At 35.1% G+C, this 11,166-nt stretch overlaps 1 protein-coding gene across 3 annotated transcripts; it reads left to right on the top strand.

Moving 5' to 3' along the window:
* Positions 1–3,717: 3,717 nt before the first annotated feature.
* Positions 3,718–10,279, top strand: LOC121421409. 3 transcript variants are annotated; one of them, XM_041616106.1, is made up of 4 exons: positions 3,718–5,015; positions 7,988–8,054; positions 8,959–9,024; positions 9,684–10,279. In XM_041616106.1, the coding sequence occupies exon 1, from the start codon at positions 3,879–3,881 to the stop codon at positions 4,890–4,892; it is 1,014 nt and encodes a 337-aa protein (XP_041472040.1). In that variant the 5' UTR covers positions 3,718–3,878; the 3' UTR covers positions 4,893–5,015; positions 7,988–8,054; positions 8,959–9,024; positions 9,684–10,279. The 3 variants fall into 3 exon arrangements, 1 of the variants encoding a protein (XP_041472040.1); XR_005970969.1 differs by lacking the exon at positions 3,718–5,015 and adding an exon at positions 5,421–6,349; XR_005970968.1 differs by lacking the exon at positions 3,718–5,015 and adding an exon at positions 6,839–7,016.
* The last annotated feature ends 887 nt before the right edge of the window (positions 10,280–11,166 follow it).

The raw sequence follows: 11,166 nt of genomic DNA, 5'->3' as shown, positions 1-11,166 counted from the left end.
AAAGTTTACAACCCCAAATGTTGAACAATATTGGTCACTTTATTTCAAAGAAAATTTGATTTGGAACAATATCTGGAAAGAAAAAGTTACTTCCATTGTAGGATTTCGTTTAGCTGAATTCAACTTTAAATTTTTGTATAAACTTTTGATGTCAAATGAATATTTGTTTCGATTTAAATTGGCAGAATCCCCACTTTGTTTTAGAATATAAAACTATTAACAATTATTATCACCTATTTTATGATTGCCATTATTCTAGACTCTTTTGGTTTAAAATTCAGTAAATTTTGTGCTACCATTAATCTGAATATTAAAAATAACGATATAGGTTATAAAGACATTGTGATTGGTAGACATGGTGGTAATGGACCCAACATTATATCTTTCTTTAATGTATCAATCAATTTAGCTTCTTATACATATATATTTGTTTAAAAAAAAGAAAATAAAATTTTATAGAAATATTTGAAATATTCTTAGAAGATATAATAAAGAAATAAATCTTTTTACTGATCAAACCTAATTAATTTTGCCTTGTTTATGATCAGAATTAAGTCTGGAACGATTCCCATAGAAAAAAACAATAAAAAAAAGAAAAAAAAAGAAATACATAAGAAATAAAAAAAATAAAATACATATAAATCGGTCTTGGTACCAAATTTTTTTTCATTCACAATTGTAACGAATGCTATAAAGAATATTTTCAACAAAAAATATCTTTCTAGGAGCTTTATTTAGTGAATCAGAGCAAAAAGTATGATTTCATGAATAATAAATTAGCATGATTCATATAAAATAAGAATATATGAATTCACTGAAATTTACCAATGCAACAGCGAAGATTACGTCATTCTCTACCATCATGCAAATTTTCGTTGTGATCACGCAATCCGCGGCTGAGATCTTTAGGGGGGGGGTCCATAATGGACCCCCCCCCCCCGGAATGACAAGAATTAAAATACCCCGGGAGATTAGGGTTAATAGAAATTATGCTTTCTGACAACATTTTACTCATAGATCACTATTACGTGCATTTATGGTGCTCACTCCTGTGAATATTGGTTTCCCCCTTTGCATTGTACACAATACTGTTAAAGGTCAAGTCCACCCCAGGAAAATGCTGACTTGAATAAATAGATAAAAATCAAACTAGCATAGTGCTGAAAATTTCATCAAAATTGGATGTAAAATAAGAAAGTTATGACATTTTCAAGTTTCGCTTATTTTTCCCAAAACAGTGATATGCACAACTAGTCGATGATGTCCATCACTCGCTATTTCTTTTGTTTTTTATTGTTTGAATTATATATATTTCATTTTTTTATAGATTTGACAATAAGGACCAACTTGACTGAACCATATAGTATTAAACAATGCCAATTCCACATGTTCAGGGAGGAATTAATCATTGTATCTCTTGACAATGAGGAGAAAATTTGAATATTTCATATAATAAAATACAAAAGAAATAGTGAGTGGATGACGCCATCAGTCTCCTCATTTGCATACCAGCCAGGATGTGCATATAACTGTTTTGTGAAATTAAGCGAAACTTTGAAATGTCATAACTTTCTTATTTTACATCCGATTTTGATGAAATTTGCTTGTAGGATTTTTCTCTTTTTATTCAAATCAACCTTTTGTTGGGGTGGACTTGTCCTTTAATGTATATGGCAGCAATTTTGAAAGTCAAATACAGTATTTAACACAAACTTGAAACCTGAATGATATATTTTGTTAGAAAATACGTTTTTAGACAGTATCCCATTAATTCATCACATATGCATTTTAGGGCTCACTTCTTGTGATTTCTTTGATCTCTCTTTCTCATTGTGTATAATACTTTTAGGGCCTTTGGCAGCCATTTCGAATATCAAAATACAACATTCAACACATACATGGCATATTAATAATATATTTCGTAAACAATTATGTTTTTAGTCAGTATTCCACTCGCTTAATCTTAATATGCATTTTAGTGATCACTCTTGTGAATTTTGGGCCCCCATTGCCATTGTACGCAATACGGTATGGGCCTGTGGCGGCTATTTTAGATATCAAAATACAGCAATGTTCCCATACATTACATAATAAATGATATATCTCATTAGTAATGATGATTTTGCATAAATTACTTCGTTCATACATCGCAATTTTTTGCAGTTTAGTGCTCATTTTTGTGAAAATTAGTTTCCTCTATTCATATTATACATAACAGAGTATACAAGGGCCTATGGCGGCCATTTTGAATATCAGGAAAATAAATATTTTGTCAAAAATTATTTTTTCAGAGAGTATTTCACTCCTGCCACACAATTCCATGCATTTCCTTAGCCAATGTGCAGACAATTTTATGATTTTCATGGGTAATTTGAATATTTTGGCAGCCATATTGGGTTTTGCCAATTTGCGGAAAATGCTCAAGGTTACACGAGTTGCATCATTCAGATTCGTAATCAGCACCCTTGAATTGACAAGAAACCATAAAAAAATATTGTATATAAAAAAAAAAACAGGTTATGCCTCTTCTATCCTGGACTAATACCACATAATCATGCAAGTATACCATTATTCTCATTATTTCTATCCCACTCTTCAATCAAACTCATTTATCTCTTTAGGAAGAATATTTAATTTGGCTACGCCTGATCTGAAATGTCACATTATGCCATGTTATGGGCTATCTTGCCATGCATGCATGGTAGTTTGATACTTAATGTTATAATCTTACATTTTGTACTAGTATTATACCCATAGATACCTGACAAACAAAATCAATCAATCCGAGTAGCACCATCATATTGTACAGTCATATAGAAGTATTCTTCATTATCATCAATACCATCATCTAAATAGTGCCATTTCATCATAACAGAGTTTGGTAGCAATAACATCATCATCACATAGCTTTCACGCAACATGAATTGGTGGATGAAAAAAATCACAAATATCATGATTAGAAAGTAAATTTCAAATTAAAATGTTTATTAAGAAATCAATTTTGAATATGTGATAAATATATTCCTATCCTTTTTTCTCGCCAAAGCATCACATTACATCAGCAAAATGCATATAATGAATGCAACAGAAATTGAAGAGCTATTACAAGGGAGGGGATGTATTTTTTTTTGTAAAATCTAGAGGGAAAAAATAAAAAAGGAAAAAAGAGTACATTTATTCACTTTCATAAGTATTGATGAGCCTTAATTATATAGTTAATATAAGGGGACATCAAGAATGTCATTAAAAAAGATTAACGTTATACCTCTCATTCAAAGTCGGGTACTAAAATATCAAGTCATTTTTTCAGCATTTGCTAACAAGAAATAGCATGCTAATCTAACCGGGGGCACTTCACCAAATAGGGGAGCAAATTGCCACATTTCTCTAAAGAGTGACTTCCCAAATCTGCACAATAGTAAATCAGTAACAAAATTGCTTATTGTTTATTGTTGTGAAGTGCTGCTAGAGCTGTGTTCTATTTCCAACAATTTATTTTATTTATTTGCGGAGATAATTCAGTTCATGATTCAGGGCATGGACAATACACTGTTACAAGAACAAAAAGAGATTGAAAACAAAACAGTGCAACTTTTCACTGTCCCCCAAAATAAATTCAACATCTTAATGTCCAGCACTTGCTTCATAAAGATTTGAATTATGTTAAATATGCCCCAATTGTAGCATGGGAACCTCAAGTCAAGCCTGACTGAGATTTCGCCATGAACGGACGTGTCTAAAGTGAGCTCCGCTCCGCTACGTTTTTTATCACATGGAATATACGCCTAAATTTTCGACTTGGAGAGATGCCTTTTGACTTCTAATTCTGACTGCAATTTGAACATATATTCTACATAATACTACATTTTGTTTGCAAAATGCAGAATTCTTCGAATAGTCGTGACTATAATTTGAGAAAACCTTCCACCCAAAAGGACTCTAGCCGTGGTAATCAACGTGCCAAAACACCTTCGCCAGTTCCCGTAACTGTTTCCAACAAGCCTCCCCAACTCGTGACCAACCAGCCTACAGCCGTACCCCCCGGAGCCATGGCAGCCCATCAAGCTGACCCTCCTACTTCTACTCCCGCTTCAGACCCCTACACGCCTAAGGACCCTAAAAATGACTACTTGCTACTTGAAATGCGGAAAATGTTCACGGATTTCCAGCGTGATATTGATATCAAATTGGATCACGTAATTTCGGATCTTAATGCTGTTAAATCAGACATCAGGATGGTGAAATCCGCTGTACATGACCTTGAAATTTCTTCAGCGGATACTTCAGCGAGAATATCTACCGTAGAAGCGGATAAACTACCTGGGATAGAACGTTTTATCGCCAAAGTTAGAGCTGATTTCGACGACAAGCTACTGAACCTAGAAATACACCACCGAAAACAAAATTTGTTGTTCTACGGCATCCCCAAACAAATCAATGAGGATATTTACAAGACCACATCTTTTGCATTGGGCAAGTTACTGGAAATTCCCGTTGAGGAGGCAGACCAAATTCAAATCATCAATGCTCATCGTCTACCTACGAAGAGGACCCACAACGGAGCCAGCGGAACCCCGGCCCCCGAAGCTCCTGATCCCATCATAGTCCGTTTTGCAAAGATGTACGACCGGGACCGAATTCTTCGCGCCTTCGAGCAGCCAAGGCAACCCCGGGCTACTGACGGCAACCGTAGGGATGGCGACCGCGTAACCGTCCGAACTGACCTACCCCCATCTATGAAACGCGAGCGTGGTCATCTAGCATCAGTTGCATATAACATTCGCAAAACCAAGCAATTGAAAACCAGGATAAGGATTCAAGGAACCAAAGTACTGCTGCAGACTAAAAACCCTAATGCACCTTCTTCACAGTGGTCAACTTGGACTGAGTAGATTTACTTATCACATGCAACATCATGACTATGGAATTTTGAATATCATTGGAGACCGAGTCAAATTCAATCCCCATAACTTTGCAAGGACGAATGGAGTAGGCCTGATCCATCTTCTATACAGGTATTATATACCCCCATCATGTTCTATCCCCATTTGGATAATTGCTAAATAGTTAAATATCCCATTTTCATCCATTAAAATGACCCCTTCATGATGAATTGAAACTTGGAGAGATGCCTTTTGACTTCTAATTCTGACTGCAAGTTTGAACATATATTCTACATAATACTACATTTTGTTTGCAAAATGCAGAATTCTTCGAATAGTCGTGACTATAATTTGAGTTAAAACCTTCCACCCAAAAGGACTCTAGCCATGGTAATCAACGTGCCAAAACACCTTCGCCAGTTCCCGTAACTGTTTCCAACAAGCCCCCCAACTCGTGGCCAACCTGCCTACAGCCGTACCCCCCGGAGCCATGGCAGCCCATCAAGCTGACCCTCCTACTTCTTCTCCCGCTTCAGACCCCTACACGCCTAAGGACCATAAAGATGACTACTTGCTACTTGAAATGCGGAAAATGTTCACGGATTTCCAGCGTGATTTTGATATCAAATTGGATCACGTAATTTCGGATCTTAATGCTGTTAAATCAGACATCAGGATGGTGAATTCCGCTGTACATGACTTTGAAATTTCTTCAGCGGATACTTCAGCGAGAATATCTACCGTAGAAGCGGATATTACTACCTGGTATAGAACGTTTTATTGCCAAAGTTAGAGCTGATTTCGACGACAAGCTACTGAACCTAGAAATACACCACACAAAAAAACAAAAAAAAATTGTTGTTCTACGGCATCCCCAAACAAACCAATGAGGATATTTACAAGACCACATCTTTTGCATTGGGCAAGTTACTGGAAATTCCCGTTGAAGAGGCAGACCAAATTCAAATTACCAATGCTCATCGTCTACCTACGAAGAGGACCCACAACGGAGCCAGCGGAATCCCGGCCCCTGAAGCTTCTGATCCCATCATAGTCCGTTTTGCATAGATATACGACCGGGACCGAATTCTTCGCGCCTTCGAGCAGCCAAGGCAACCCCGGGCTACTGACGGCAACCGTAGGGATGGCGACCGTGTAACCGTCCGTACTGACCTACCCCCCATCTATGAAACGCGAGCGTGGTCATCTAGCATCAGTTACATATAACATTCGCAGAACCAAGCAATTGAAAACCAGGATAAGGATTCAAGGAACCAAAGTACTGCTACAGACTAAAAACCCTAATGCACCTTCTTCACAGTGGTCAACTTGGACTGAGTAGATTTACTTATCACATGCAACATCATGACTATGGTAATTATGAATATCATTGGAGACCGAGTCACATTCAATCCCCATAACTTTGCAAGGACGAATGGAGTAGGCCTGATCCATCTTCGATACAGGTATTATATACCCCATCATGTTCTATCCCCATTTGGATAATTGCTAAATAATTAATTATCCCATTTTCATCCATTAAAATGACCCCCTTCATTATGAATTGAAACTTGAGTAATTATGTAAGCCAAAATTAAAACAAATTTAAACGATTTATATTGTCATGATTACTACATGTATGTCTATGTAATACAGTTAATACAACTGCATTTTCTCTCATTATTACTGGATCCTAGATTGTTGGATCCTAGATTGCACAACCCTTTCAAGTAATAATTGATGTCATTTTCATTTTTCATGCATAATAATTTGAATTTTATGTTTTCTTAAAAGAATAGGCCTACATTATTTCCATTTTACAATTTGACTAGACTTTTGGGCATAGCCCTGAATCATCATAGGTTTTGTTGACTGGTAAATTGAAACAATAACCTCTATTGCTATGATTATAGTACATGTTTAGCTAATCAATAACTGCATTTCTTTTTTTTACTGGATTCTAGATTGTTTGACCCTTTCCAATAATTAATGTCATTTCATTTTACAAATTGTTGGTAATTTTATGTCATCAATGAATACATTATTGCATTTCCCCTTTATATTTAGATTAGATTTTGTGCTTAGTCCAGAAAGCCATAGTAGGTTACGTAGACTGGTACTTTACAGCTACATGTAAGTAATATTGACTATTGAATGTATGTTCCTCTAGTCATGTCATGCATGCTTCCTTTATTTCAATTTTATTTTTTTCACCAATATCATCCAAATGGTAATGTTATTTAATGGTACAGTAACTGTCGTTTATCATTACAATGCATGACTATCTTGTCTTAATCCTTATTTTTTATTTACGACACCTTTTTTCACCACTATTTGCTATGCTAATCATTTCCTTGTTGGCATCACAAATTATTGAAGTGAATCAAACCAGAATGAAATGAAGCAAATCGAAGCAAAATGACATACAATTATTGTTCTATTTTTTCTTCATCAAAATGAGAGAAAACTATGCTATCACTATTCAGCCGATCATGGATACGATTTTGACTGGTACACTGATTGGACAGGTTTTATGATGGACCTATTCTAATAATGAAATTACTTGTCCTTTTTTTTCATCCATTAAGATGAGTATAATGACCTCTTCATTATGAATTGAAACTTGATGTAATCATGTAAGCCAAAATTGAAACAAATTCAAACAATTTATATTGTCATGATTACTACGACTATGTAATACAGTCAATACAACTGCATTTTCTCTCATTATTACTGGATCCTATACTGTTTGACCCTTTCCAGTAATAATTAATGTCATTTTTTTTTTTTTTTCATGCATAACAATTGGAATTTTATGTTTTCTGAAATGAATACATTATTTCCCTTTTACAATTTGACTATACTTATTGGGCATAGCACTGAAAGTCATAGTAGGTTATGTTGACTGATATATTGAAACAATAACCTCTATTGCTATGATTATAGTACATGTTTAGCTTGTCAATACAACTGCATTTCTTTATTTTTACTGAATTCTAGTTTCGTTTGACCCTCTCCAATAATTAATGTCATTTCATTTTACAAATTATTGGAATTTTATGTCTTTAATGAATACATTATTGCATTTCCCCTTTTATATTTAGATAAAGATTTTGTGCTTAGTCCAGAAAGCCATAGTAGGTTATGTAGACTGGTAGTTTACAGTTACATGTAAGTAATATTGACTATTTAATGTATGTTCCTCTGGTCATGTCATGCATGCTTCCTTTATTTCATCATATTTATTTATCTATTTTCTCTTCAATATCATCCAAATGGTGATGTTGTTTAATGGTACAGTAACTGTTATTACAATGCATGGCTATTTAATTTGTTTTAATCCTTATTTTTAATTTATTACAACACCCTTTTATTCACCATTATTTGCTATGCTAATCATATGAAATACAATTATTTTTTTAGTTTTTCTTCATCAAAATGAGAGAAAACTTTGCTATCGCTATTGATTTTGACTTGATAACCAATTGGACAGGTTTTATGATGGAGCTATTCCAATAATGAAATTAAACTTGTCCCATTTTTCATCCATTAAGATGAGAATAATGACCCCCTCATTATGATTTAAAACTTGAGTAATCATGTCAGCCGAAATTGAAACAAATTCTAAAATTTTATGTTGTCATGATTACTATACATGTTTACCTACATGTATAAAACAGTCAATACAACTGCATTTCCTCTCATTATTACAGGATCCTAGATTGTTTGGCTCTTTCCAGTAATGATTGATATTTTTTTTTTTTTTTTTTTTTTTTTTTTTCATTTTTCATGCATAATTGCTGGAATTTTATTTTCTGAAATAAACACATTATTTCCCCATTAGGCATTGCTCTGAAAGCTATAGCAGGTTATGTTGACTGGTAAATTGTAAAACCTCTACTGCTATGATTTCAGTACATGTTTCGCTAGTCAATACAACTGCTTTTCTTTATTCTTACTGGATTCTAGATTGTTTGACCCTTTCCAATAATTAATGTTTTTTCGTTTTGCAATTCATTGGAATTTTATGTCTGCTTTAATGAATATATAATTGCATTTCCCCTCTTATTTTTAGATAAGATTTTGTGCTTAGTCCAGAAAGCCATAGTAGGTTATGTAGACTGATACTTTACAGCTACATGTAAGTAATATTGATGATTTAATGTACTAGTATGTTCCTCTGGCCATGTCATGCATACTTCCTTTATTTCATCAGATTTATTTATTTATTTTATTTTTTATTTTTTTATTTTTTTTTCTTCCACCAATATCATCCAAATGGTAATGTTGTTTAATGGTACAGCAACTGCTTATTAATTATTATTATTATTATTACTATTACAATGCATGGCTATTTATTTTGTTTTAATCTTTATTTTCATTACAACACCCTTTTCTTCACCATTATTTGCATCGCTAATTATATCCTGTTCGGCATCACAAATTATATATTGGTACCTTAATCTTTTGTCTAAACGGACATTATGAAGCACCTTATACCATGCATACATTATTCTCTTTATTAGTTTTGCATTATCTTTTTTATATACAAATTTACAATAATTCCTCAAATGGATAGGTAATAATGTGCTGGCTTTTGTACACTTTCATACAAGCATGCATTATTCTGAGTAGCTAGTGAATGCAACAGCATTTTCTCATTATTACTGGATCCTAAATTGTTTGACCCTTTTCAGTAGGTAATTAGTGCCATTTTTATTGTTTTTTTTTTTTTTTTTTTTTTTATATTTTGTTAATTATCTCCATGAACACTTATTTCATTTTCCCTTTTACATTTAGATTAGATTTTGTGCATAGCTCTAATAGCCATAGTAAGTTATGGGACTGGTACATGTACATTTAGAGGTAAGCAACATTGACAAATTCATGTATGTTCCTCTGTCATGTCATGTATGCCCTTTTTATTTCATTTTATTTATTTTTTCCACCAATATCATTATCTAAATGGTAACGTTATTTGTAACTGTTATTACTCATTACAATGCTTGATTAAGTTTTTATTATTTTATTTTCTTTTTAATTCTTATCTTATTTCAACACCCTTTTATTGACCATTTCTCGCTATGCTAATCATATCCTGCCTGGTATCACAAATTTGATATTGCTACCTTATTATTTTGTCCTAATTAACATAATGAATTTGTTCACACCATGCTTACATTCTTTTATTTTAGTATTTAGCATCATATTATTGAACGTTCAAATATCATTGCCTCAAACGGATGAATATCTTCATGCATCTATTATTCATCTATCTGTAATATCTAGTGATCTACTCTAGTTATTTACATAAGTTCCTCTTCGTGTGGCCGAAACCTAGCTTGGTATCATTGCATATATTTTTCACCTTCTCTTGAAAGTTGATTCTATCATGCATGCCCTTTTAAGGCGCTGTCACACCTTGGCGTTTTAGACAGCGTATGCCCGACGTATCAAAATTTCTCTAAAACGTCGGCATACGCTGAACTTTGTTGTTTTTTTCAACTCTGGGCGTATACTTAGCGTATTCATAACGAGTTGGACGTACACATAACGTATTAGTAACTTATATCGAACGCTTCGTTAACTTATAAGTAACGTATTCCAACGAATGCTTAGCGTATTGCTGGCGTACACAACTTATGCCCTACGATAGCCTAACGTAAGGCGCTGTCACACCTTGGCGTTTTGGACAGCGTGTGCCCGACGTGTGAGGGGTTTGGCGAGTGCGCTGGCGTGCGTCGAGTGCGTTGCGGGTGGGTTTTGCATGCGTTGAGAGTGCGCTGGGGCACGCTGGTGTGCGTCGTCGTGCGGCGGGGTCGTCGAAGGATTTTGTGCGGGCACGGGGTTTTTCGACGTGTGCCAGCGTATGGCTCGTGCGTCCCGCATACGCCATGTACGCGGGCCATGGGTTGTGGGCAAGTTGCGCGATCGTTGGTACACGTTGGCGCGCGTTGCTCGTGAGTTGCTCATGGGTCGATGTGCGTCGAGATGGTGTCCAGCGTGCCCTGGAACTTACTTCTAACCTATGAGTAACGTGCTTTGAACGTGTGTGTAGCTTGGCTCCAGCGTGTGTTGACGTGTGGGGGCGTGCTCCGGATGGCAGCAAGGCTTGCTGAGCGTGTTTGTAACTTACAGCTACCGTATAATGGCGTATTGACAACGTTTATAGGAATTGGTATACAAAGGTGGGGTTCACAGGAGTTTTCTTCGGCATGGCGGTGGTGTTGATACGGTGATGTATCGTGCGGTTATGATTTGAATAGTCGAGGGCAGCCTTTTT

This window comes from Lytechinus variegatus, chromosome 9 (assembly GCF_018143015.1).
Source record: "Lytechinus variegatus isolate NC3 chromosome 9, Lvar_3.0, whole genome shotgun sequence".
Lineage (NCBI taxonomy): Eukaryota > Metazoa > Echinodermata > Echinoidea > Temnopleuroida > Toxopneustidae > Lytechinus > Lytechinus variegatus.
The sequence above is the reverse complement of the archived record's forward strand: the minus strand, read 5'-3'. Positions and strand labels throughout refer to the sequence as shown.

Excerpts from the sequence above, each read along its gene's own strand:
- LOC121421409 (XM_041616106.1), top strand. The coding sequence starts at position 3,879 with ATGCAGAATTCTTCGAATAGTCGTGACTATAATTTGAGAAAACCTTCC.